The following is a 27,915-nucleotide window of genomic DNA, read 5'->3' as shown; positions in this document are numbered from 1 at the left end:
AATGATCTTGCATAGATTTGTGTGTGTGTGTATTTATTTGCTCTTGGTTGCATAGAAAAGTCTCCAGCCTGACTCATCTGAAATTGCATCTGTCTTTTGATGATGTTTTACTTACTCATAATTTTATTTCTAAGAGTCGGTGGGCTAGAAATAGGGGCTCGCGTGGTGTGTGTTTCCTGGGAGCCTGTGGCAGGAGGAACGTGGCATGTGAGTGCCACTCACAGAGGCTGCCGAAGTCAATTCAATGTAAGATTGTCTGAAATACCAAAAAGAGCGTTTTTGTGAAAAACTTGTATCTCTTTATGCTGTAGCTTTCCCATGACCTAACCCGTTTAAAGGAGCACTATGAGAAAAAGATGAAAGATTTGATGGCAAACACAGTGGGAGCGGTAGAGATTCAGCAGCTAAAGCAAAAACATGAACTGAAGGTAGTGTGGTTCACTTTTTGACCAGCTACATTGAAACTGCTTATTCCAAAACAGACCATACTTTAAAAAGCAGCACTAAGGCAACAGTGTCGGCCATTTGTATTGGGACAGTGGTTCTCAAAGTGTGGTCCAGGGGTTCCAGGTATCACCCCAATTCCACTCGCGGGTTCCCATTAATTCTGAGACTTTGCCTCTCTCTCTCATGCACTGACATGTGAATGGAGGAATTTTCCAGAGGTGCTGAGTTTTGTGATCTCACAGCCAGAAGGCTGAATCCAGCTGTCTCTGAGCCAGATGAGGGAGAGATTGCCAAAAATGTAAAACAATACCACCTGTTTTTTGTTTTCAAAAATGTAGTTTTCCATAAATGTGTTATCTAAGATAACATGTAATAATAGGTTTATTACTTTTAAATGAATGCTCATTAAAAATTTCACAATTTTCTCAGTTTTAACTCATCATACAGTATATACAGGTGAATAAAACCCAGATAAACCGAAGCTCAGTGGGGCTCTCCATCATGGTGACGAATTTAGTAAAAGGCTCCTGAGACTAAACGTTTGAGAACTGCTGGATTTGATCCTGGTGACGATCAGTTCCTTGAGCTGTGTTTTAAAAGGGCACTGTCAAGTAACTCTTATTTCAATTTGGTCTTTGCCCTTCTGATGTTTTGTGACCTGTTTACATGTGTTGAATGGCCCTTACCTGAAAACAGAGGTTTGCTTAGAAAAGTCCTCTGCAGTGGTCAGCGGCTTTACTCCCTAGTATTTTTGTGCTGCGGGCTTTTCAAGCAGGCACAGACAGACCCTGGGATCACTTCCTGGCATTCAGGCTGCTCCTTGCGGGAGGCAGTGCCGGGTAGTGCTGGCCATGCAGGTGGAATCCAGGGTCCGGCAGACTTTCCAGGAGCCCCGAGCTTGGTCATCGGGATGCGAGTGAAGGAAACCAGCTCAGTGGCAGTTGGAAATGTGCCAGAGGTAGTGAGCAGAGGGGCCCAAGGAAGCGTGGGCATGTGAGAAGCAGTGAGAGATGCCACGGGTAAGTAACTGAGGGCCAGGCCAGGCGAGTGCCCTCATCAGGTATCGGTAGAGCCATGGGATGAGTTGGAGACCTGGCTTCTCCGTCCTGGCTGGCTGTGTCATCTCGGTAGTCCTTCCATCTCCCTGGACACTGTGTCTTGGTCCCTTTATGTGGGAGGGGGCTTGCAGCCTGAGGCTCCTTGCTTGTGTGTCCACAGCTCTGATTCTCAATGAAGAGAGCCTGGACGGGGTCAGGATGAAAAGAGAAGTGGAGCCGTCCAGTTCTGGGGGAAGAGAGAGCGGGGAGGAATCAGACCAGAGGCACAGGCGTGTGGGGTCAGGAAGGCGCAGCGGTGGCCCAGGAGAAGGAGGGGCAAGCCCTGATTTCAGGAGCAGGTCCTCAGGGGGCATTTGGTTTGAGGTGTTGACGAGGTAGAGCAGGATTGGAGATGGCGTCTGGCTGGGGAGCGGCGCGTGGTTTGGTTTCAGTGGGCTGAGTGGTGGTCTTGGTGTGCTTCCTTGGGAAGGCAGCCTAAAGCATGAGGGGTAAAGAACCTGCAGAGATGGCCAGGGCTGGAGGTACAGGTGTCTGACATCAGCCTGGAGGGTTCACTCCCCAGGGGAGCGATGGGGAGCAGATGTGCCAGCCTGACATCCACAGAACGCAATATAGCCTGGGGCTGAGTGTGAAATTCCAGCCGGCTCCCCCCTCAAGTTCCCCCCTCAGATTCTCCCCTTCAGGCTCCCCTCTCAGACTCCCCTCTCAAGTCCCCCCCCCACTCCCCCGTCAGGCTCCCACCTCTGGTTCCCCCTTCAGACTCCCCCCTCAGGTTCCCCCCTCAGGTTCCCCGCTCAGGCTCCCACTTCAGACTCCCCCCCTCAGGTTCTCCCCTCATGCTTCCCCCTTAGGCTCGCCCCTCAGATTCCCCCCTCAGGCTCCCACCTCAAGTCCCCCCCCACCCCCATCGGGCTCCCCCCTCAGGCTCCCCCCTCAGGTTCTCCCCTCATGCTTCCCCCTCAGATTCCCCCCGTCAGGTCCCCCCCTCAGGTTCCCCCCTCAGATTCCCCCCTCAGGCTCCCCCCTCAGGTTCTCCCCTCATGCTTCCCCCTCAGATTCCCCCCGTCAGGTCCCCCCCTCAGGTTCCCCCCTCAGATTCCCCCCTCAGGCTCCCCCCTCAGATTCCCCCCTCAGGCTCCCACCTCAAGTCCCCCCCCACCCCCATCGGGCTCCCATCTCAGGCTACCACCTCAGGTCCCCCCCTCAGGCTCCCCCGTCAGATTCCCCTCGTCAGGTTCCCCCCTCAGGTTCCCCCCTTCAGACTCCCCCTCTCAGGTTCTCCCCTCATGCTTCCCCCTCAGGCTCCACCCACAGATTCCCCCCTCAGGTCCCCCCCTCAGGTTTCCCCCTCAGATTCCCCCCTCAGGCTCCCCCCTCAGGTTCTCCCCTCATGCTTCCCCCTCAGATTCCCCCCCCCCGTCAGGTTCCCCCTCAGGTTCCCCCCTCAGATTCCCCCCTCAGGTTCTCCCCTCATGCTTCCCCCTCAGGCTCCCCCCTCAGATTCCCCCCTCAGGCTCCCCCTTCAGGTTCCCCCATCAGATTCCCCCCTCAGGCTCCCCCCTCAGGTTCTCCCCTCATGCTTCCCCCTCAGATTCCCCCCGTCAGGTCCCCCCCTCAGGTTCCCCCCTCAGATTCCCCCTCAGGCTCCCCCCTCAGGTTCTCCCCTCAGGCTCCCCCCTCAGGTTCCCCCCTCAGATTCCCCCCTCAGATTCCCCCCTCAGATTCCCCCTCAGGCTCCCCCCTCAGATTCCCCCCTCAGGCTCCTCCCTCAGGTTCTCCCCTCATGCTTCCCCCTCAGGCTCCCCCCTCAGGCTCCCCCTTCAGGTTCCCCCCTCAGATTCCCCCCTCAGGCTCCCCCCTCAGGTTCTCCCCTCATGCTTCCCCCTCAGATTCCCCCCGTCAGGTCCCCCCCTCAGGTTCCCCCCTCAGATTCCCCCCTCAGGCTCCCCCTTCAGGTTCCCCCCTCAGATTCCCCCCTCAGGCTCCCCCCTCAGGTTCTCCCCTCATGCTTCCCCCTCAGGTTCCCCCCTCAGGTTCCCCCCTCAGGTTCCCCCCTCAGATTCCCCCTCAGGCTCCCCCCTCAGGTTCTCCCCTCAGGCTCCCCCCTCAGGTTCCCCCCTCAGATTCCCCCCTCAGGTTCCCCCCTCAGATTCCCCCTCAGGCTCCCCCCTCAGATTCCCCCCTCAGATTCCCCCCTCAGATTCCCCCTCAGGCTCCCCCCTCAGATTCCCCCCTCAGATTCCCCCCTCAGATTCCCCCCTCAGGTTCCCCCCTCAGATTCCCCCTCAGGCTCCCCCCTCAGATTCCCCCCTCAGATTCCCCTCTCAGGTTCCCCCCTCAGATTCCCCCCTCAGGCTCCCCCCTCAGGTTCCCCCCTCAGGTTCCCCCCTCAGATTCCCCACTCAGGTTCCCCCCTCAGATTCCCCCTCAGGCTCCCCCCTCAGATTCCCCCCTCAGGCTCCTCCCTCAGGTTCTCCCCTCAGGCTCCCCCCTCAGATTCCCCCCTCAGATTCCCCCCTCAGGTTCCCCCCTCAGATTCCCCCCTCAGGCTCCCCCCTCAGGTTCCCCCCTCAGATTCCCCCCTCAGGTTCCCCCCTCAGATTCCCCACTCAGGTTCCCCCCTCAGATTCCCCCTCAGGCTCCCCCCTCAGATTCCCCCCTCAGGCTTCCCCCTCAGGCTCCCCCCTCAGGCTCCCCCCCCTCAGGTTCCCCCCTCAGATTCCCCCCTCAGGCTCCCCCCTCAGGTTCTCCCCTCATGCTTCCCCCTCAGATTCCCCCCCTCAGGTTCCCCCCTCAGGTTCCCCCCTCAGATTCCCCCCTCAGGCTCCCCCCTCAGGTTCTCCCCTCATGCTTCCCCCTCAGGTTCCCCCCTCAGATTCTCCCCTCATGCTTCCCCCTCAGGTTCCCCCCTCAGATTCCCCCCTCAGGTTCCCCCCTCAGATTCCCCCTCAGGCTCCCCCCTCAGATTCCCCCCTCAGGCTCCCCCCTCAGATTCCCCCTCAGGCTCCCCCCTCAGGTTCTCCCCTCAGGCTCCCCCCTCAGGTTCCCCCCTCAGATTCCCCCCTCAGGCTCCCCCCTCAGGTTCTCCCCTCATGCTTCCCCCTCAGATTCCCCCCGTCAGGTCCCCCCCTCAGGTTCCCCCCTCAGATTCCCCCCTCAGGCTCCCCCCTCAGGTTCTCCCCTCATGCTTCCCCCTCAGGTTCCCCCCTCAGATTCCCCCCTCAGGTTCCCCCCTCAGATTCCCCCTCAGGCTCCCCCCTCAGATTCCCCCCTCAGGCTCCCCCCTCAGATTCCCCCTCAGGCTCCCCCCTCAGGTTCTCCCCTCAGGCTCCCCCCTCAGGTTCCCCCCTCAGATTCCCCCCTCAGGTTCCCCCCTCAGATTCCCCCTCAGGCTCCCCCCTCAGATTTCCCCCTCAGGCTCCCCCCTCAGATTTCCCCCTCAGGTTCCCCCCTCAGATTCCCCCTCAGGCTCCCCCCTCAGATTTCCCCCTCAGGCTCCCCCCTCAGATTCCCCCTCAGGCTCCCCCCTCAGGTTCTCCCCTCAGGCTCCCCCCTCAGGCTCCCCCCTCAGGTTCCCCCCTCAGGCTCCCCCCTCAGGCTCCCCCCTCAGATTTCCCCCCTCAGGCTCCTCCCTCAGGTTCTCCCCTCATGCTTCCCCCTCATGCTTCCCCCTCAGGCTCCCCCCTCATGCTTCCCCCTCAGGTTCCCCCCTCAGATTCTCCCCTCATGCTTCCCCCTCAGGTTCCCCCCTCAGATTCCCCCTCAGGCTCCCCCCTCAGGTTCTCCCCTCAGGTTCCCCCGCCCAGGCTCCCCCGAAGGCTCCCCACTCAGTCCAGACGGCTGGGCTGGCGCCTTTTTGCACAAACTCAGCTGGGTGGTACCCCTGAAGGTCTGATCCTGGGGTGCACGGGCAGGAGAAGGCAGACCCAAGGCAGGGAATAGACAGCAGACAGGCGAGCAGGCAAGGTCCTGGGAGCTCCTTTGCTAGAAGAGACTTTCCAGGAGGACGAGGAATTACTGGGAAAGGACACTGCTTTGTCGCATAAGAGGTCATATGGCTTTTCTCTAAAAGAAGAATCACTTGGTGCCCAATGGCCAGTGCCTGAGACATTAGATTTTTAAAGAATCAGAAATGTAAGTTAAATGCCTACACCTGCCCTTGGAAGCTGTTGAGCACTAATGGCTCGTCTAGGTGTCATACTAAGACACTGGCTCGAGGGACCCACAGCCAACAAATGGCCCTGCTTGGGCCTGGACTTTCTGACCTAACCCCCGGCAAAGGAGCGAAGGCGGCTGTCCCTCCGTCTGTCCTGTCACATAACTCCATCCCGCCATTTGGATGGGCACAGGCTGCTCCATGAGGTGGGCAGGTCCCACCTGAGGCTGGGACTTGGCTCCACCTGGGCAGGCGCAGGAAGGCACCACCGGTGGGGCGCCCAGTGGCAGGGGGTGCAGTGCAGGTGTTTGGCCAGGTTCTGCTGTTTCCTATGCTTTGCCGTTTACCACCTGTGGGCTTTCGTTTCTCCACCTGCCAAGTCTACAAATCTTTTTGTGTTTATAAGTGATTATAATAAAAATGAGGACTGAATTTTAAATGTAGTGGGAAATTTTGTAACCAAGTCAAAGAAGGGCTCTGTTTTCAAAGTTTGTTTTTCCATTTTTAAAAATACAAACCCTAAACAACTATGCGCTCACAACAGCCAAAAAAGCTCCCCCAGATCCAAAAGCCAATTTCAGGTGACATTTCAAGACCCAGCTACTTGACAGTATTCTTTTAAAATAAATTAAAAGCAACAAGTAGGTTTGTGTGGAATTGCCCCACCTCTCACGTCTCCCTTTTTTAGGTGCAGAAGCTCATGAAGGCTGCGAAGGAAGGTACCAAGGATGGGCTTGAGAAGACAAAGGCCGCTGTGAAGAGGGGCCGCTCCTTCATTCGCACCAAGTCCTTCATTTCACAAGGTCTGTGGCCCAGGAAGCCCTCCTACCCCCTCACGGGTGCCCCCTGCGCTTCCTACGGTTCCTCCAGCCTGGTCTCCCTGGGGGGCACACGGGCTGGGGGGCATGGGGACTGTCTCGGGGCACGCGCTGTAAGCAGCGGACAGTTAAGTGAACTCCGTAGGTATTGTTCTCACAGGCATTTACTGCACAAATGTTCTGAGTGTATTATTTGAGTGTCAAACCAGTGTGTTCTGACTTTGTTTTAAGATCACAGGCCAGGCCTTGAAGAAGAGCAGGACTTATTCATCGATGTTGACTGCAGGCACCCCGAGGCCGTCCTGACCCCAATGCCAGAGGGTTTGTCTCAGCAGCAGGTAGGGGGCTGGGCAGGAGGCGCTCGGGGCTGCTTGGGACGTCTTTGAACATTGGCAAGCTGGCTGCCAAGGACCTGTGCCCCTGGCTTCCGCCACCTCGTCTATCCACAGGGCTTGTCCACTGGCTTCTCCTGGTCCAGCAGTTAAAGGGTTAACAGTGGGCCCCTCCAGTGCTGGCCAGGGCTGTGGCCTGGGCTCAGACATTCTGGTCCTTAAGTATTTTGAGTATCATTCTCAGTTGGCTGTGAGTAATGTGTGGCACTGACGTTCTTTGTGACAGTTCCTTGCACTAGTTCATGTAGGACGGCTTTACAAAGAGACAAGTGGGTGTGTGTAAAGTGCGTGTGTAGTCTTAGTGCCTAAGACTGAGACGGATGTGATAGCTTCCCAACAACTACTGAGATTATCTGAGTATACATGAATTTCTTAATCTCTAGAAGTAGGTAGCAGAGGGTTTCCATTTGTTATTTTAAGTAAAAGAAACGTTGAATAAGTGGTACCACAGAGTTTGAGGGCTTTATTGGGGGATAGCTTTGGATAGGATTTGGTTTGAGTTCTTTTCCATGTGGGCAGCATGATAGATAGATAGATAGATAGATAGATAGATAGATAGATAGTTAGATAGATTAGATAGATTAGATAGATTAGATAGATAGATGATAGATAGATAGATAGATAGATAGATAGATAGATAGATAGATAGAGATGGCAGGTTGATGATAGAGCCAGATTAGTAGGTGGGTCATGGTGATGTAAACAGATCTTATATCTACCTAGGTAGGTAGGTAGATTCATAGATGACAAATAGATGATATAGATAGATGAACAGATAGATACACATCACATAGAGCATAGATAAAGAAAAATAACAGAAATGCTTAGTGGTAAGTTCAGTTTTAAAAAGGTGAAAAGCTGAGTGGAAAAGGCTGCGTCAGGCTGTGAAAGTTCAGGCCAGCAAGGAGGCCTGCGTTTCAGATGTGGGAGGAGGACACGAGGAGGTGGGAGTGGCATTCAGGAGTGAAAAGTGGGGCTGGAGGACGTGGTTTGACCTGCCTGAGCTCCAGAGCGAGGACATGTGATGACAGCTTGTGGGGCTCAGCGCCCCCCTGGGCCCATGGTCTGGGCCACCTGTGCCCCACACACTTCATCTCCCTGGTCCTCCCTGTCCCTCTGTGTCACACGTCTCACAGAGGAGGACACTAAGGCCCAGGTTGGTCACTGATGGGGATGGAGTGTACAGTAGGCGTGCTCGAGTCTGATTTCAAATCTCAGTCTCTGACCCCAAAGCGCTCTGTGCCCCCTGGCAATGTGGTGCGGTGCTGGCGGAAGGTTGTGCAAGTTTTCGTGGGAACAAAGGACCTGCTTCCGAGGTTCGGCTCACACCTCACTTCGCCTCACGGGATCGAGAACAATCTGGACATTCCTGCCAGGCCTCCAGCCTTAGCTGTCTGGGGCTCTGGCCACTTATGGGCTCTCTGTGCTTGTCCAGGGGACGCAGAATGAGCAGGACTTGGACTGTTCCTGGGTGACTCGGTGCTGCAGTGTGACAGCCTAGCAGCCCAGGGCGATATGGTAGAGCCTGGGACGCAGTAGGAGGGCCGCTGTGTGGCGTTCCCATCCAGGCTGAGACCGGAGGCAGTGAGTGGGGGTTGTTAGCATCTGTTAGGAGCCTGGGGGATCGGAACCGACACACATACCTGCCAGTCTGAGGCGGGGTGATGACAGTGAGTGGTCTGCGATAGGAGCAGTATGGAGGCAAAGACGGCCCTTGCTGAGCCAGGAGGCGCGGCTCTGCTGGTGACGTGACTTCTGTAAGTCCCCTGTTCCTGGGAAATGCGATGGTGTCTGCCTGCATGTCCCCATGACACCACAGTGATGGCTGAGTGATGTGAGCAAGGAAAGGGCTTTGCCTGCGTCCTGTGCGCTGCAGTCAGCCCAGAAGACGGGGCCGGCACTGCAATTGCAAAATGCAGTTTGTGCTCAGCATTTCTGTGTTTGCTTCCAGCCTGCTCTTACCCTCAGGACGTGACGGCATCCCCCATGGGCTTCCCCAGGGCACACATGCATTCCCCATGGACTCCTCAGGACACACACATTCCCCACGGGCCATCGTGTGTTCTCCAGGGGCTTCCTCCTGAAAGGTCAACCAGGTGTCGATACTCTTTAGTTTTTTTCCCACAATTGAAATAAGGTAGTATAGCTGCAACTTAAATGCTGCATATAAGCATTCTTTTCATGCCCTATTGGGCGGTGTTGGGACGGAGTCCCAGGGAGCAGTTTCCAGATTCTCAGCCTCACGTGGGAAGGTGCTGGTTTGATTATGTAACCCGCACATGTGCAGGACGCATCCCTATGTATGCACTTATGTAACTAGTTGCGTCAGCTATAACCAGTTGGCCGTCAGCTATAACTAGTTGGCCGTCAGCTGTAACCTGTTGGCCATCAGCTATAACCAGTTGGCCATCATCTATAACCAGGTGGCCGTCAGCTGTAACTAGTTGGCCGTCAGCTATAACTAGTTGGCCATCATCTATCACCAGTTGGCCGTCAGCTGTAACCTGTTGGCCATCAGCTATAACTAGTTGGCCATCATCTATAACCAGTTGGGTGTCAGCTGTATCCAGTTGGCCGTCATTTATAACTAGTTGGCTGTCAGCTGTAACCTGTTGGCCATCAGCTATAACCAGTTGCCCGCCGGCGGTAACCAGCTGGCCGCCGGCGGTCACCAGCTGGCCGTCGGCGGTAACCAGCTGGCCGTCAGCCACTACTGCTCTGTGCGCTGTATAAGTGCCGTGGCTGCGTTAGCAAGTGCAGATGGTCTGGATCCTCCTTCCTGTGTCTCCCTGGCCACCAGCCAGACTGGTGCAGGAGGATCCCCGGTTGGGGTACTGGCGGATCTTTGCTTTTTGTGTCTCGCCCAGCCACCACTGAGAATATAGTGGTATGAACCCCCATCCATGGCTCCGTTGTGGTTCCTTTTCAGCCTCACCATCGCCTACATTCACTTGCCGGGAGCTGAGCCCCTGCATTACAAGTGGAAAAACAACAGAAAGCCCTTTTTAATTTTATGGGTTGTCCTCGACTTGAAAAGTATCATTGATGATGATGCAAAGGGTCCTGTCCCTTCACCCTGGGGGACAAGAAACTTCCCTCCAGCGGCTCCTGGTCTGGCTGCTGCATCCTCAGCGGGGCCCCCTCTCCTGGTTCGTTCTTGGGCTTTGGCAGAAAAGCTCGTTTCGGTGATGGATTTTTCTCTGTGACCTTTGTGTTGGGGTCTCAGTAGCACCGGGACGTTGGGGCCTCACCATTGCCTACTGCTGTGCTGGGCAAGTAGCCCTTATGCTGAATTTAACTACGGAAAGGGCAGCCTGACATGCAGGATCCACAAACCTGGGGGATCTCTTTGGCTGTACTTTTGTATTTTTAAGTTGTCTTATGTCAATTCCAGGTCCTTTGATCAGATATATCAGTATCAATCTCATGACTTTTAAAAAATGAATATACTTCCTAATTAGATCCCAAATATTCTGACTGCAGACTTGAAGTAGTGTCTGGGGGTCTGGACTTGGGGAGGCTGACCTAGGTCTGACCCTCTGCCGGTTTGGGGAGTGACTTGGTCCCGGGGTCTAACTCGCAGCCAGGCTTTGGCTGAGGGTCCTGGCTGAAGGTTCAAGCCGTATGTGCTTATATTTCAATCTCAGACACAGCTGTGAATAAAGAAAACATATCACTTTCTTTATTAAATATCCAGAAAGGTTGACTTTGTCTCAGTTTTGTGAACTGACTCGTCCTTTTTGTAAAGAACACAACTCCCTTCTCAGTAGGGCTTTGTAGGCCTAGTTGTCCCGCTGGTTACCTGGATGCCTTTGCTTTGGGAAGATGCTGTCCCTGCCCGCCAGGTGGCGCTGTGGTCTCTGTAAATGCAGCACATTGTTCTGGGGGTGGGTAAGAGGGCACGGGCTCTGTGTGTGTGTGTGTGTGTGTGTGTGTGTGTGTGTGTGTGTGTGTGTGTGTGTGTGTGTCTCAGTGTCAGTGTCAGTGTCAGTAGCAGCCGTATTGTAACTTTCTGCCCTGTTTTCCATTTGTTGGCACAAGAAACTTGCCAGAAATGTGTCTAGGCTCGATGAAAATGCCGAGTACCGTCATTGGCCTTGAAGTTCAGGCATCTTATAGCCAGAGGTCTGCACTTGTATGCACTTCAGTGATGAAAACCAAACACACGCCAGTGTTTGGCAGGCAGGCCTGTCAGATTGCACGTGACTTTTGGCACCTCAAAATTCCATTAGTAATTGGCTGACTGTGCTCGAAGGTGTATCTTTGCCAAAAAAATCCGTTCCTCCACCTTCCAAAAGCTTTTTTTTCCTTATAACTTTGGAATAATGATTTTATTATGTAAGTGTTGTCAGTAGCATTCTTTGAGTCACCAGGGCTGTTTGTTTAACCCTTAATTTACACAGGAAACATGTACTTTGTGTGGGGCACATACACGACAGTTGGCAGTGCAGTTCACACGTTGCACGTGTGAGTGAACTTGTTAGTGCTGTAATTTTATTTGCAGTAGTTACAACTTATAAGTTGAGGTTAAAAAATTGTAATTGTTGCAATGAGAGAGGTATGTTTTGTTCCTGCAGTGCTAGTGAGTTAACACACTGTTTAAAACAGTTTAGAGGCCTTCAGGGGTTTCATCTACCTACTATTTTGAAAACAAAACCCAAAACACTTGTTCATCAACAAGCCTCAAGTAGTAGACGTACAGTTTATCTGTATGAAGTAATTTCCTATCATTGTATTTTCAAATTCCAACAGGTTGTAAGAAGGTATATTCTGGGTTCGATTGTCGACAGTGAGAAGAAGTACGTAGAGGCCCTCACAAGGATTTTGGAGGTACCCAGATGTCACAGTACAGCTCATATGCATATTCTAGTAACTGTTTTGCATAGATATTTTTGTTACATGTATGCATTATATGTGGACCATGAAATACTCAAATGTGTAGAATGCTCGGAAGAATTGAAAGACTGAGTCAGGATGTGTTTTAACATAAGTATATCTTACGTAAGGATGTTTCTCCACATTCTTCGGTCTTGATGAAAGCCTGTGTGTGTCTGTCTCTTAGCAATACGAGAAGCCGCTGTCCGAGATGGAGCCCAAGGTTCTGAGTGACCGGAAGCTGAGGGTGGTGTTCCGCCGTGTCAAGGAGGTCCTGCAGTGTCACTGCATGTTCCAGATCGCGCTGGCCAGCCGCGTGGCCGAGTGGGACTCTGTGGAGATGATCGGAGACGTCTTCGTGGCCTCGGTGAGTGGGCCGGCGTGCCCGTGGGCTGAAGTATGCCCTTCCGGTCCTGCACCACCAGCCAGCTGCCCCACCAGGACGCTCGGTTGTGAGCGTTTGCGAGGGAAGCGGACAGTGGGTGCTGCCAGGAAGACCAGAGGAACAGCAGAAGTCGGGGGGAGGGGATCTGAAATGTGCAGCTTCCACTGCACAGAGTTCTGGGCATAGGAACAGGCAGCATGTTCAGGCGTCTGTGTGGGGCGGGCTTGCTTGGGAAGCACGCTGGGATGTTGTCCCGGTTAAGCCCTTGGGCGTGAAGTCTCTTCCCCCTGGGGACAGTGGACACTTTGTGGGGAAATGCCTGCCTGTTTCTCAGACTTGTGCTGTGACAGGGTCAAGAGGGAGCCAGGCTAAGGCAGCAGCCCCTTTGTCATTCCTGTTACGGGAGCCGGTTAGGTTAGCTGCTGGGAAACCATTTTATCTTTGGTGCATTTGTGAATTACACATAATATGTATTGCTCAGTTTCCTACTGAGATGTGGGAGATTATGCATAAAACACAGTGGATTCTCTGATTGATTTAAGACAATAATGCTGTCAAAGGGATATGTAGGCTTGCAGGTTTTCAGTGTTCATATACTTACATGAATGCTATAATAATCATACATGAAGCCTTTGCCTTTTTTCTGTATATCTTACATGTGTGTAAATTACAGGATGCTTTGAAATAACCTGGAAACAAAGTTCTCACTAAAATGTTTGCATAATTCCCTTCAGGGGTCTTGGTGACAAACTGAAAATAAATATTGGGCATTTACGTGGTTACTGCATTTTCTGCCGATCTATTACTGTTACGGTTATTAGATGGCAGCTCCCTTCTCTAAGTGACGGTCACACCAGGTGTCCACCTGTGTGTCGTGCTTCCATCCTGGAGGACGTGTGGATCGTTACGAACCACACAGAGTGAGGCTCACGTTTGTGCCTCTTGGGGACTCTGTGTTTCTGGGAGCACAGGACAGTGAGGCCTACCTGGCACCCCCCCTCAGCCGGGACACGCAGGGTGGGGGCGACCTTCCCGCAGGGAGTGGCGAACGCCTGCTGTCAGGGCCGGGATCTCTGTGCCCTGAGCTGCATGACAGTCTTTCCTGGAGGTGCGACCCACAGGAGTTTAAAGAAGGATGTGTGTGGTCAGGGACATTTCCTGGTGGAGACCCAGCCTGCCACGGCTTGGAACAAGGTTGCCCCTAAGTGCGTGCGTCAGCCGAACAGGTGCACCCGCCTTTGAAACAGGGCCCGGCAGGTGTGCTTGCACATTGCCTCACGGTCATGCTCATCTGATGGGTGTCGCAGGGGCTGGGGCTCCAGGTGTTTTGTTCTAACTGGAGAGGCAGCCTGTGCACGCTGAGAGGTTTGTGTTCCCCCACTTTCTCCCGATTCCAGTTTTCCAAGTCCATGGTGCTGGACGCGTACAGTGAGTACGTGAACAACTTCAGCACGGCTGTGGCGATCCTCAAGAAAACATGTGCTACAAAGCCCGCGTTTCTGGACTTTCTGAAGGTAAGCAGGGGCTTTCCCCCTGTTGCTTTCCGATGCCCTCTGATAACAGGTTCCGTGTCAAGCGCTTCACAGCGAAACGCTCGCTGGCCTTTCCTCCAGGTCAGGACGTCGTCCATCACGAGGCTGAACTCCTTCCTCGGGGCCCTCATGCCAGACACACAGCTGGTTTGCAGCGGCAGCATAGCTTTCAAAGCCTTTACATGTCCTTAAATGTGTGTGATGGCTGGAGGGACCGTCAGGAAGTTGGGTTCAGGTCCCTGAGGACGCTGCCTTTTGCTTCCTGTTCTTTACCGTGACACTGGGAACCCAGGAGCAGCCCTGGGGACGTGTGCTGACGTGGGTGGCGTCCGAGTCAGCACCGTGAGCCAATCCTGTGGAACAGCCCAGAGGGTTGACGGGTGGGGAAGCCCCTCCCCAAGGACGCCTGACTCTGAAGTCATGCACAGTCCCCTCATGCGTGTGCACGTGTGACATTTCACAGCAGCAGGCAGCCCTGTCACAGGCTAGGGTGTGAGTGGGACCAGAGAGCCCACTACACACTGAGCCAGATTAAACCTCCCCTCGACCCGTGGCCACCGCCAGCCCCGAGCCCCATTGGTGTGGTGAGACCCTGGGCCAGACTGTTCCAACTACGTGGGAACTGCTGCTCCCTTCAGCCACTGAACGCAGAGAGGTCAGGGGTTTTTCTCACCAACCATATTTCATGCGCATTTGAGCCGAAAAATGCTCTCCGCCCCCACCATGCTGCAGGAGCACAGCGGGGTCAGTTACGGTTTCTAGGACACGCACCAGCCCCCGCTGGGGAGAGCTGCCGCCCTCTCGTACTGCTTTCTCTTGGGGAAGAAAACACGGCATGATGTGAACACTCCCTTGTTCTGAGGAGTTCGTATGGTCTTCCTGCAAGTCAGCATAGGGAGCTTCACAGCCCTCACTCGTCAGCACAGGGAGCACTACAGCCCTCACTCGTCAGCACAGGGAGCATCACAGCCCTCACTCGTCAGCTCAGTGCCTGCCAGGCGGCCTGGGGTGGAAGGCCTGCCCCACCCCATGTCCCCACCCCCCAGGGGCCTGGTATCTGGGGGCACAGATGCCCCAGCTGGGCTGACCTGGGCTCTGCCAACCGCACGCAACCCCCTGGCTGCAGCATCTGCCCTGCTGTGTGGCTGGCCGGCTGGAGCACCTCCGAGCTCAGTGGCCAGTCAGGGCGACAGGTGAGGTGAGAGGAGCCCTCGGCCAGAACTCCTGCCGGAGCCTCTCCTGGGGCAGCTTGGCCAGAGCACAGACCCTGGGACAGCCGGGACCGACACCCCATCCTACCCAGAGCTAAGCCTGATATGGGGTTTGGCCCCCATGCAGGACGAGCAGTGGCTGCTTGAAGGGCCTGCAACTGAACTTGGGATTCTGTGAGCTCTTCTTGGTGATTGCTCATTTCATGTGGTTGTAGAATCTCAGAAACTAGCTCGGTCCTTGGAGGAGTAAAATTCACCTGTAAGGTGATCAGAGGTGGCCCTTAACATGTGGGAGAAAAACAACCCAACATTCCGCTTCCAAAACCAGCCCCGACCGCTAGAGGTGTGTGTGAGGTGACAGGAGGTGCAGGAAGGATTCCAAAGCTAGTCAGGATGAAAGGTGCCCCAGGGCCTGTCAGGGTGCTGGTCCCCAGGAGTGTCCCCGGAGACCTGGCAGGGGAGTGGGCAGCCCTGCAGTCAGGGCAGGGCCTGTGGCCTGACGCTGAGCCACCCGACTGTCCCCACAGCAGACCCAGGAGTCCAGCCCCGACCGCGTCACCCTCTACAGCCTGATGATGAAGCCCATCCAGAGGTTCCCTCAGTTCATCCTGCTGCTTCAGGTACCATTTCGTCTCCGTGGGCCCTGTCTTCCATGTCATGCGGGTCCTCTGTAGCCGGCACTGCCTCTCCTCTGTGTGGGGTGGGGTGGATGGGGCCTCCGCCAGCCTGGGTCCTGCAGTTTGCTTCTGTTGTGACACTCCCGGGAAAGGTTCTGGGTCAGGGCTCGTCCCACAAGACAACCCCACGTCAGCGCCGATCTCGCAAGTAGTGGGTGGGGCTGTCGGAAGTGGGAAGTCAGGGCTGGGCTGAAAGTGCCAGCCTTCTAATACCTGGTTGGTTCCTCTGGCTACCAGCCCCACCCTGAAGCCATTTAGGGCTCATCAAGAGAGACCTCATGAGCACGGAGTCAGGTGTGGTTGGAGGCGTCTGTCATGCATAACAGCAAGTGCTGCTTTACTCCCGTCACTCAGAAATTCCTAGGGTTTCAGGGGCTGTGTGCCTGGACTGGGGACAAAGACTGAGTCTGGGTTTTAACTGCACAGCAGGTCTCAGCACTGGGGACCAGGTAGATGTCGGCTCCCTTCCGGCTGGTCTGGGTCCTGGTCCACAGGGGCGGGGCAGGCACGAACACCAGCCATGCCAGTCCCTAAGTTAGCCGTCTGCTGACAGGAGGGGGCCACCCTGCGGAAGAGATTGCCCTTCGGACCTGCTGGTTTAGACAAACAGCGCTTGGCTCCATTTGCAGTTTTGAACAGCAAAGCTGGTTTTGAGTGCAGATAGGAGATCACGTCAGGAAGACTGCCCTCCTGTTGGCCAGGCTGTCAGGCTGCCCACACGCACGTGGCCAGCTCCAGTCTGCCCAGACCTGCCTGTCAACTGCCCTCACATCAGTGAATGGCAGGTCGTCTGTCAGGGAACCTCCCCCGGCCTCGCGATGGCTCAGCTGCTTCTGCTCAGGTCACATGGCTGCGCTTGTGCCTGTTGATTAAAATCAACTGAAGAGCAATAGTGACATCATCCAGAAGGGACTGGCGCTTGGGAAATACTGCCAAGTCCCCGGCCCTGAGTATTTTGTTTCTTTTATAACTGACCAAATCTGTGTGAAAAGTACTTATTAAATAAGGGTAGTCATAAAAATATGAAAGAGGACACACACTAAAGTGTTAATATTGGCTATTTGTGTGCATAGGCTTATAGTCAATTTTTAAAATTCTTTCTATTCATGTATATCTTCCAATGTATGTTCACTTGTATTAGAATATTAATAACAAAAGCTGTTATTTTTCCAAAATCAAAATATCCAGAAAATGTGTTTTATTTCTTCAATTGAGAAGTGTTTACTGAGCTCTTAATATGTGCAGACACTGTCCGTTTCTAGGGAGGTGTCATGTGGAGGTCGTAGGGTGGTGAGGAAGGGAGATGTCAGGAAACCAATTAGACAGTTCTTTACACTGGGGTAAGTCTCAGAAAGGCAAACCATAGGGTGCTGGGAGGTGTCATCACATGGGCGACAGCTAGGGTAAAATAGCCTTAGGAACCATGCCTATAAAAGCAGATGCAGGCTGTTTTTGCAAACTGTTAGTTGGTGCTTTAATTGTCACAGGTCACCAGTCTCCAAGAGCTGACTGGCAAGAGCACAGATATTGTTGTGTTTGTGGTGTTCTTTCCTGGAAGTGCTGTGTTTTCCATGAACAGTGCCGTGTACTGAGTTAATTTTGTTTTTGCAAAATCAGCCACGTCATGATTCACTTAGTTTATTATCCTTCCCAGAAGTAGCTGAGGTCACGTCAGCTTTCAGTTGCCAGCTTGTGGGGGACGCGGTTGTGGGCATTGGAAGTTTGTGGGTGGTAACTGCCTACCTCCCCATATCAGCAGTCACGTGTCCCTTTTGCCTCGTTTCTCTGAAAGGACATGTTGAAGAACACGTCCCGAGGACACCCAGACAGGCTGCCCCTTCAGATGGCGCTAACGGAGCTCGAGACATTAGCAGACAAGTTAAATGAAAGAAAACGAGATGCTGACCAGCGCTGCGAAATGAAACAAATAGCACAAGCCATAAATGAGAGATACCTGAACAAGGTTGACTGAGATTTCTTCAACTCCATGCTGAAATTACTTTTGCTTTTACTAATCCGCCATGATTATTTCAGCCATTTATTACTAACCCTTGGAGCCTTTGGAATGATTCCATTGGCGCCGCTTCTTAACTGGGAGCGGATGGAGAGCCTCAGGCGGTCACCACTGGGACTGTGAGCTTCAGAGTCTGTGGCGTTTGTTTCTTCACAGATTCGTGAGGTCCGCACATGGGCCGACCCCCAGAAAGGTTTAGAGAACTCTTTTAGTGAGTTTTGCTTTGTAGTGCAGTGTTTTGTTATGGATAATCACAGTTAAAGCATAAAACACATATGTTTTTATTTGTACCTGTCTGTGCATGGGCGTGTAGCACTTATTGTGAAAAGGTGTTGCATGATGCAAGAGGAAGGCAGGTCGTTTGCAAAGCTGTGTTTCAGCTTTCTGTTCACAGTCACTTTTCTGCGACAGTGGTCCGACTTTGGGTAAGCTTTACCGTCTGATTCCCTGGTCCACAGGAAGGCTTCAGTTGTATGAGCTGCAGTAAATAATTATATGATATGGAATATCACTGCTCCCTAATCACCTTTTGTTTTTGGCGGTAGGGTTAATTTCCTACCCTATAGTGACATTCACTAATTGAAATATAAGAACTTTACTACATTTTTTATTTTAATTTAATTTTTATTTTTTCCCTTCTTCTGCCTCCTCCCCCCACTCCGGTTCAAGCCGTGGTTTCTCAGTCTAGTTGTGTAGGACACAGCTCCCTGGCCCACGCTGGTGTTATGAGCCTTGCGCTTCCCCCGGCTGGGGCAGTCACTCGGCCACTCACAGCGGCTCACGGCAGCTCTCGCCGGCTGCTGGCCACTTATGCTGGCTGTTCACGACCCACGCTGGTAGCTGCTCATGGCAGCACACAACAGCCGGCAGCAGCCCATGCTGACCTCCGGCTGCTCACGGCCGCCCAGCTGCAGGGAGAGCCGTTGTTCACGATCTTAGTTGTAGAGTGCGCAGCTCACTGGCCCGTGTGGGAATCGAACCGGCGACCTCAGCCACAGGTCCAGCCCTACTGTAATACATTTTAAGCGCAGGCTTTTTTTCTGATTCTGCAAATGATTTACATACAAATTTTTCTCAGCAGAAAATGACATTAAATGGTAGTTTCCATTTAAAATCGGGCTTCCCTGTGGCACTTGAGTGTTTCCAGCCCGGGCCGTGCAGAGTGGTCGGGTCTTTATTGCACGCCCCCCCCCCCCACGCAAGCGCACAGCAGGCTCTTCTGTGCGCGCGTCAGGGCAGGTGGAGGTTGGAACCGCGGCTCATCTGGGCTGACGGTTCTGGGTTTTCCCGCAGCCCACTTGTTACAATAAGTGACTTCTACGTGGTTGTGTCATTTGGCAAATTACCACAAAGCACCTTTCCAGAGAACCAAGGGTATTTTGTTGGCACCTTAAGACGAGGAGGTGCTGACTTCATTGTGCAATTCTGTGGGAAAGTGGAGTTACAAAATATCACTTTCACTTGTAAACACTCCGGGTTGATACAGTGTTCCAAGTGGCGGAAGGGTTTGCTTAGACATAGAATGAGAGGAAGGAATGGAGCGTTTATCCAGAAGCGTCATTTATGGAGAAGGAATAGATGAGTGACAGGTGACAATAAGTTAAGCCCACATTTGTGGAATTGGTATCTCTTAGCTTAGAAGTGTGTTCACAGGGGAATAGATTCTTTTCGTTGTTTAGAATAACTGGAACCCTGTCTGTAAAGTATTTAGTAAAAAAGCCACTTTCTAAGCTTTAGTACTATGTGAAGTATGATTGGTAGCATGTGGGCCCTCTTTAAAGAAAACAGTCTGTAAAGTTTTGTTGCTGTATACTCGTTTTTTGTTGTTGTTTGTTTGTTTGTTTTGCAAGACTTCTTTCTCATCCTTTTTCTCTCTTTGATAAACTCGATTGTGGTAACTGTGTCAAGTGTGACTTTGAATATTCAGCTTCTCAGCAGTGGAAACCGATACCTCATTCGCTCTGACGACATGATAGAGACCGTTTACAATGACAGAGGAGAAGTGACGAAAACCAAAGAACGCCGGCTCTTCATGTTGAATGACGTGCTGATGTGTGCCACAGTTGGTACTCGGTAAGGAACCATTTCATTCCCTAGACAGCGGTGGACCCACGTGCGGCTGGTGGGCCTCACATGCGGTCATGTGCTAATTCTCACGCACGCCAAGAGCGTCTGTGTGCAGAGCTTGCGCAGCCAGTGCTGTGACTCAGGGAAGTGCAGACGACCAGACAGCGTGTTTCTAAGGGGCTGCTAGTCACTGCTGGCAGGAACTAGGGACCTGAAGGTGCACGTTCTCCTTCAACACGGCTCACGCCGGAACTGGAAACTAAGTTGTTTCTTTTCTAACCCCCTCGGCCATCCACAGTGCTTGTTTTGATCTTTGTCAAGTTCTTTTTCCTTAGCTGCTTCTCTATAAATGTATTTATTTATTTTTTTAAAAACACATTATTCTTTTTTTTTTCCACTGGGGAATATTGGGTGACAGTGTGTTTCTCCAGGGCCCATCAGCTCCAAGTCGTTGTCCTTCAATCTAGTTGTGGAGGGCGCAGCTCAGCTCCAAGTCCAGTCAACATTTTCCATCTTTAGTTGCAGGGGGCGCAGCCCACCATCCCATGCGGGAATTGAACCGGCATCCTTGTTGTTGAGAGCTCGCGCTCTAACCAATTGAGCCGTCCTGCCGCCCCTCTATAAATGTGTTTTTGACAAATGTTTTTCTTACATAATTAAATTGGGTATATTCATATTCAGTATAAACCAAGGAAATGAGTAAGGACACTTTATACTTCTTTCCTTTAACATCGTTTTACATCAGAACTGTTCCAGTACATAGGACACTCGGTGGTGGAGGATTTTAAGACATTTGAATGTCTTCAGATGAGGGAATTGACATACAACTGAATGAATGTGGTGGTGCGATATGAAGTGGGGTCCTGAGCCGCTCAGAGTGGCTGTGAGAGTCAGTTCCATTCCTGGCGTTCAGGAAGCCAGTGGTGAACTGTTGGTGGTGTGAAGTCATCTGCGCTGGGGGTATTGACACCGTGGAGAGTGGCCACTGTGACAGAACGGGGCCCTCTCCTTCCAGGGAAAGCTGGCTGTTAGCATTTCCCAGCATACCACCACAGAGCAGAGTTTCATGCCTGTCACCCGCACTCACCTGCCACCACACACTGCGGCTCCTCCTCCCGGGACCTCAGAGTCCCAGCAGGTGACTAGCGGTGAGAATCTTGGAGCTCCATTGCATTGCCACCTTCGCGGGATGTAAAAGGATTTGTACAGCCTCTGAGGACATCAAGACCCCAGCTGCCATCGCACTGAGGAGTCTGGAGTCAAACAGGAGGAACAGCGGCTTGGGTGCAGGGCCCTGGGCATCTGTCATTCTAAACACACGCTCCGATTCATAGCATACGCACCCTGTTTTGCTTCTTATTCACTGGGTGGCTTGTGCCTCCCCCTTTCCACTTCCCATGGGACCGAAGTGGAAATGGAAGCAGGACCCTCTGACATCAGGGAGGTTGGGTAGCGTGGGTGTGAATGGGCTTCCAGTAAGTCAAGGGCTTCTGTTTAAAGGCTGGCAGCTGGCATGTTGGGCGTTTCTCCTGCACCTGGACTGTGCACACATGCATGCACACACACACACACACACACACACACACCCTGGACTGCGTGCACACGCACACACATGCGTACACACACTTGAAGAAAAGCAAAATATGATTCTCACTGGCTGTGCTTCTGCAAGGGCAGGCTTTCCTGGGCAGGCGCTGGAACACAGGTGTCTGCTCTGGTGTTCTCTGCCTGCCCGGCTGTACGGGTGTGTTTTGTGTTTCTCTGCATATATGTTCCAGGTGTGAAAACAGAAGAACATAATCTGTATGGGTCATGGGATTTTTTCCATTTCATTTCCACATACTAAGTATTTTAATTGTGGCATTTAATGGCCTGATTTAATCTTATTAAAATGGTTATACTGTACCCACAAGTGAGAGGGCATGTCAGCGTTACCCTACATCAGACAGTTGGCATAACTGTGCCCACGTAGATTTGCCCCGTTAACGTATTTGCCAGAACACTTGAGCGTCTTGGCTCAGACGGCCACCAGGAAGCAGCCAGCTGGCTCCTTTGGCCTTTCAGGAGGTATGTCATGTGTCCCGTGTTCTCTGGGTTAGACTAGGAGCCCCCGCCCTGTCATCTAGTTGGGGGCCTTCTCATGCAGCCAGTGGTAACTACTGGTGAGCATGTCAGAGCACTGTGACGCGGCCATGCAGGCATTCCTCTGGGGACATCTCAGGGACAGAGAGGGTCCCTGTGTCATTGTTCACAAAGTAAAACCCTGCCGGTTGTTGTTTCAGCACCTCACATGACAGCAGTGTCCTCACGCCGACCAGCCAAAGGTACCTGCTGAAGTGGAGCGTCCCCCTGGGACACGTGGAGGTGATTGAGTACGGCCGGGGCGCAGGTGGAAGCGAGCTCAGCCGAGGCTCCGCGCCACACGCCCCCGGGAGCCTGGCCGTGGTGGCTGGCGTGAAGCCACGTAAGTGACTCATCACTCAAGTGCTTACAGAGGGGGCTGGCGTGCTCTGGGACAGAACTAGCCTCTGACACTGTAAGAAGACCCATTAAAGTGGCAACTGTTGGAGTGTGCGTTTTACGTTGGTGGGTGAACGAGGACCTTGGGACGTGTCCCTGTGGGCAAGCGTCCTTTGGGCTCAAGACCAAGCACTCCTGCACGTGGGACGTTTGGTTTCTGGTCTGCGTTTCCCATGAGCCATGAGGACTGGGCCCCTCCTGCGTGCGCACTGAATTGGCGCCCAGGAGGTCCTGGCGTGTGGACGGGGTCCCAGGTCAGCTCTGCTGCAGACCGGCTCCTCGCCCCTCCCCCTCTGCTCCAGCCCCCATGGAGGGGCCCGTGGCTCTGAATTTCACACGGCAAAATGAGAGAAAGGTGTCAAAATGCTTCACAGATGCTGCTCCAACAGTTGCATGTTTATGCCTATTATTTCCAAACGGTCTTCAGACTGTAGATTTGGAACTTAGCCCAGTGGTCGTTACTCTCTCCTCCTCGGTTTCTTTTTTAACCCAAATAAGCCTGGCTACGCTGTGTTCGCTGTCTGGCCTCTGCCGTGAGTTGTGGAGCAGGTGACATGCAGTGAGGGGAACTTGCAGTGAACCTTTTTATACAGAAAGTGAGCCTGTCTATTATAGTAATAAATGTAAATATTCAGTGATTAATCTTTCACATCATTTTTTTTGATACCTTTTAAAAGCTCTAACTTTCCTCACTGAAAACACACATTCAGTTGGATTCACACAAGCCTGACACAAATATTGGGTCTCATTTGTTCTGGGGTCTCCTATTCACGGGGTGTTACTTGTCACTCCATTTGGTAATCTGCCTGGTTCCCTGGTCCCTGGCACATGGTAACTCTTACTCGGGACTGGCTGACTTCTAATCATACTCCTACTTAAAGCACGGTGCACAGGCTCAACTGATAATCAAAATGCCGAACTGTTACAGAATTCAAAAGTGGGGGCGGGCAGGGGCCGGGCGCAGAAAGGACGGAGAGAACAAGGGCTTTCCAGATTGACCCGCGCCATTGGAATTTTATGCGAGGTCAACTTGTATGTGTTGGTTCAACGTTCTTAAAAATGCACTTAAATTATTTGGCAGTATCAATTGCAAATCATATTTATGTCTAAGTTTTGTGAATGAAAAAATGTGTATCTGTGTATTTTGTGATGGTGGCAATCTCAACTGTATCTGTGAGTCAGATTCCGTCATCGTGTTCAAATTGCTGATGATGCTGTGGCCCAGGAAGGGAGGCTGTGCCGCGACACCCCGCCTTCTTCACCTTGTTACGTGTGACTCACACCTCGCCTTCTTCACCTTATTACGTGTGACTCACACTCAGCCAACTTCACCTTGTTACGTGTGACAAGTAACGAGTTAAGTAACTGTTAAGTAACGAGTACTGCATAACTTAGCCATAAAGTAAGGGTACTGCTAACTTAACCAGTGCATGGGTAAGTAACGAGTTTACTTTAGGAAACTCAGTTAAGTAACGAGTACTGCATAACTTAGCCATAAAGTAAGGGTACTGCGTAACTTAACCATTCCCCTGCAAGTCGCTCGCTCCCTCCTGCTGGTCCTGCCAGGGGTACTGTTTCCCTTCCGCCTAGAGCCGGGCGTGCAGCAGCAGCTCTGTAAACATTTTCTGAATGAATGAGGGGAGGAATGGAGTCACCAGTCACCATCACGTTTAATCAAACTGTGTCTTCCCACCTGCCTGCTTCTCGAAGGCCTGTGCTGAAGCAAGCATGCGTCTCATAACCCCCCAAACACATGAGCTCAGACTGCGCCCAAGGCCACTCACGTGGGAGGCAGGCGTCTGACACACAAACTGCATGATGGGACGCACTCCCTACTGGGCACATGGCGGGCAATCTGGGAACTCGAAAGGAGAAAGGTTTTCCCAGGCGATGCCTTTTAAGTTAGGCTTTAAAGGAGTAGGACTTCAATCGATGGAGATGGAGGCTTGTTCGTTCACTCAGCTGATAGTTACTGAGCAGCCAGCCACACCTTGCACCCCCTCTGGAAGCAGAGGAGGGAGCACATATGTCCAGGATGTGCAGGCTGTTCAGTGACTAGAACCGTTAGAGCCAGGACTGTCCCTCCAGCTCTGCTCACGGGTCCAGCCCCATCCACAGGAGTGTGAGCAGAGGGGTCCCCTGGGCTCTCCTGGGACACTCGGCCCTGGCTCTAGTTGGTGACAGTGCTGCCTCTGAGGGAAGGACTGAGAGCGTCTGGGTGTCTGCATTAGGCTTCCCATCCGAGAAGCTGCTTTGGAGACGGGCCCTCATTCCATCTCCACCTGATGACCCTTCTGTTTCTCTGGTGACACCCGGGGACAAAGCTGGGGAGAAAGAAAACAAAGGAATTGTTCGTGACTTAGTAAGCTGTCTGCCTCTGGACTGGAGAGCAGAGTGAAGGTGACAGTGTGTAGGAGATGCCGCTCCTTGGTGAGAACTAACGTGCCTGGCCCCCCAGTAACGGATCGGCGTCACTGACAGGTGACGGCCCATCTGACCGGCACTGTCTGGATGCAGCTTTCCATATGGGCCTTGGTGTCCTCAGCACAGATGTCCAGGAACGAGCCACCACCATCCTGGGATTCAGGGCTGCTGAAACTCTCCTGTAGGCGTCTCAGTTGTGTTGGATGCGTCACTTTTTAAGCTTTTTTTGTTCATTATCTTATGCCCATAGAGTCCAGTCGCCCATTTCAAGCGCATGGTGGCCTGTTACCTTGGAGGGGCCAAGGGGCCCCACCTGCCGAGGGCCAGGAGACCCTGGGCACTGAGTCTGCAGCAGGAGGCTGATGGGGGGTCCCCAGCACCGGCTGCAGTGAGGGCCATGGGGCCACAAGTCCCCTTGGCTCCCCAGCTTAGTGTGTGGGCTTCAGTTCCCGTCCATAAAGCGGGTTTAGTTTTAACTCCGAGCTATGAAAGGAGGGCTGTAGAGTAAATCGTCCTTAAAATGCCTTCTGGATTAAACCCTTTCCTTAACAAGTTAAAGTTCTGTTTGAGTTGGAAGATGGACCTCACGTTAGAACTTGGGGCCTCTGGTGAAAGGGTGGGTGCTACCGCTGACACAAGCCAGTGGCGTATTAACCCTGGGGCAGGGGTTGTCGTGGCCTGTCCCAGTCACCCAGGAGAGGGACAGTCTGCTGTTCGGGACATAAGGAGTCGGTCTGTGTGGACTGATGGGTCCATGATATTGGCACCGTTGGCAACAGCCTGCAGCCAGTGAGTCCCTCACAGTTTATGCAGAAGAAGCCGTGTCCCACGAGTGTGGCTGGGCTGCGCACACATCCCCAGTTGTTATGGAATGACTCAGATTTACCCTCAGTGCTTTTGTTCCTTCTGCAGCTCTTGCACTTGTCATCCCTAAATTATTTTGAGAAGCTAAGTTATAATTCTTGTTCTCAGTTGATATCCAGTGACGTTTGTGCTTTCTGAATGACTGTTCTGAAATTCAGTATTGGAAAGCTGGGTCTGTTATTCAGTGTGGGAGAGAGTGTGGGCACACTGCCTAGCTACGGGTGCCTCCTGGAGGGGACGTGTGGCCGCTGGCAGGGACCCCGGGGAGAGCTGCGCGTGGGAGAGGCACATGTGGAACGTTCATTTGCTCTGCAGCATTCGTCTCCTTGAGTTGTGACATTTTATGGGCATTAAGTTTTCTCTCTAGTGCAAGGGCTTGAAAGCTGGTGTCATGGTTGCCCAGCATTCCATGGGTTGGTTTAAGTTTCCAGACCTCTGAAATTATTTTGCAAAATTTTGTGCATTTTTCTGGGGTGATTGTAAAGATTGCCCCAACTTCCTGAATTGGGGCTGGTGTTAGGAAGAGAAAGACTCAGAGACACGTCCCTGTCCTCTAGCGCGTTGGTCTGGCGCACTCTGGGGGCTGCCTGTTGCTTCTTAGTGACATGCCCCTCCCTGTGAGAGAAGATAAGTGACCCTGCTGCCAGAAATGGGATCACTCTGTGCGGTGTTTCAGCAGGATCTTTATAACTGCAATTCAGTCTCCACACCTGGACGTCTCGGCACTTCCGGCTGCCAGGATCGAGCTCGTAGGAGCCGGAGAGGATGTGAGGGGCCTGTCACACAGCTCCTGCTCTGCAGGGACCTTAAGTGGACCAGAGGGGACCTGCCAGCGAGCCCGGTTTCAGAAGATGGTGGCTGAGAAACATCACCCATCTCTTAAACGCTTCCCAAGGAGCAGCTCTTACTGTCTCCAGAAACGAGAGTACGGGCTGAATCTCAATGCCATGTGCAAATGCCAGTACTGTTACTTTGTCGTTACTTTCTGGTTAGTTAATCCCTCAAAACAACAGTGGGAGTCACAGCGTGGCTATACTTTTCTGTCACAGGGAAGGTGCCCCCTTGCGAGTACACAGTCAGCCTGGTTCTGTGCGGCTGTGATTGGACCAGCGTCCAGGTCAGTGTTTCGGGGCTTTGTACCATGAGGTCTTCCATATTGCAGACTCCAGCAGAGAAAAGTGCTGTAGGAACGCCTAGGGTGTGTCTCAAGGACACGCTGCCCTTGGCCCGGGCACTTGCAGATAAAGGGACAGCAGCTCCAGGGAGCAAAGCCACCCTGTTTGCCATTGGGAACTTTGCTGAGAAAATGGAAGGCCAGCCAGCCAGCTGCTCTTGACCAGTGTCACTTCCCACCCCAGCATGTCCCCAGTGAAATCCTGAAAGTGCCCGACCGCCTGCAGCTGTGAAGGGATGGCTCCGGCAGTAGGTACGGCAGATGGGGAACACAGAGGCTCACTGTCATCATCAACAGGAGCCGGAAGAGGCCCAAGCGTGCTTCTGTCCTGAGGAGGGGGACCCAGGCTGGGGCACTGAGGACGGCCCCTGGGAACAGGGCGAGCAGATATTCTGCTCAAGTGCAGAGCCCTGTGTGGAGGGGGGCTTCCCATAAAAGTTAAGACCGCAAACATGACCACAACCAAAATGGAAAACAGAGTCATAAATTAATGAAAAACAAATGCCACCATGGGGGGAAGGAGGGCTCACGGTTCTTAAGCAGAAGTGAACTTGACTGAGGTGAGTGTGAGCCGCTGAGCATAAACCCAGCTCTGACCCTTGTAAAGTACAAGGCAGAGGGACACAGATGGCGCCACACCTTGAAGGACAGACTGTGTTGTGGGGGCAGCTCGTTGCTCTTCCGGGCCTGGCTGCCCGCTGCACCTGGCGCCTGAGGGCACTCTGGCTGAGACCAGGCCCAGGCCCCGGGCGACAGTCATTCCAGACGCACCCCTCAGCCTCTTCGCAGCTTCTGAAGCAGCAGTCACGGTGCCCCCATGGACGGGACCAGTTGTCACTCCACGGCCCCTCCTGCTGAAGCTTCCCCGAGTGACGGCTGGAGCACAGGCGGCACCAAAGCTGTAGCGGTACTTTAGTGACAGATACACAGCACGTTCTCGGCTGACTTTAAAATGAAAGGGATGGGGTGGAGGAAGACGCCTGTCCCCTGAGCTTTGCAGAAGTGCCTCTAGGACAGGGCGCGGGGCGTGAGCCACTTTCCTGTCGTGCACGCGCGTCCCGGCCTGCTCCAGGAGTGCCAAGGACCCGGGAGACCCCAAGGTTCCTGGGGGCATGCTGAGCACAGACCCAGGCCGTGGCCACCACTCCGATTCCTAGGGAGGCCCAGGTGCTGTGGACGGTCTCGCACCGGCCTCCCTCATCCCTGCACGGCAGACTGAAGCCTGCTGGCTGCTGACCCACCGAGCTCGGGATGACCTTTGCGTGGCGGTTCCTCCTGTAACAAGGGGATGTGGATGGCCG

At 53.3% G+C, this 27,915-nt stretch overlaps 1 protein-coding gene across 7 annotated transcripts in view; it reads left to right on the top strand.

Annotated features, from left to right (window-relative positions):
- Nucleotides 1-27,915, top strand: part of ARHGEF10 (Rho guanine nucleotide exchange factor 10) — a 121,484-nt gene that overhangs the window by 63,032 nt on the left and 30,537 nt on the right. For 4 of the 7 annotated variants that reach the window (XM_081046174.1, XM_081046175.1, XM_081046172.1 and 1 more), the window contains 10 exons: nt 312-428; nt 6,350-6,464; nt 6,711-6,817; nt 11,624-11,701; nt 11,934-12,113; nt 13,529-13,645; nt 15,402-15,494; nt 17,344-17,514; nt 19,493-19,638; nt 21,915-22,096. In XM_081046174.1, coding sequence (XP_080902300.1) covers nt 312-428; nt 6,350-6,464; nt 6,711-6,817; nt 11,624-11,701; nt 11,934-12,113; nt 13,529-13,645; nt 15,402-15,494; nt 17,344-17,514; nt 19,493-19,638; nt 21,915-22,096 — 1,306 coding nt within the window. The remainder of the gene's footprint in view (nt 1-311; nt 429-6,349; nt 6,465-6,710; nt 6,818-11,623; nt 11,702-11,933; nt 12,114-13,528; nt 13,646-15,401; nt 15,495-17,343; nt 17,515-19,492; nt 19,639-21,914; nt 22,097-27,915) is intronic. The other 3 variants (XM_081046176.1, XM_081046177.1, XM_081046178.1) reach the window with 1 other exon arrangement.

Source organism: Rhinolophus hipposideros, assembly GCF_964194185.1.
Source record: "Rhinolophus hipposideros genome assembly, chromosome: 4".
Lineage (NCBI taxonomy): Eukaryota > Metazoa > Chordata > Mammalia > Chiroptera > Rhinolophidae > Rhinolophus > Rhinolophus hipposideros.
This window is presented reverse-complemented; position numbering and strand designations above follow the sequence as displayed.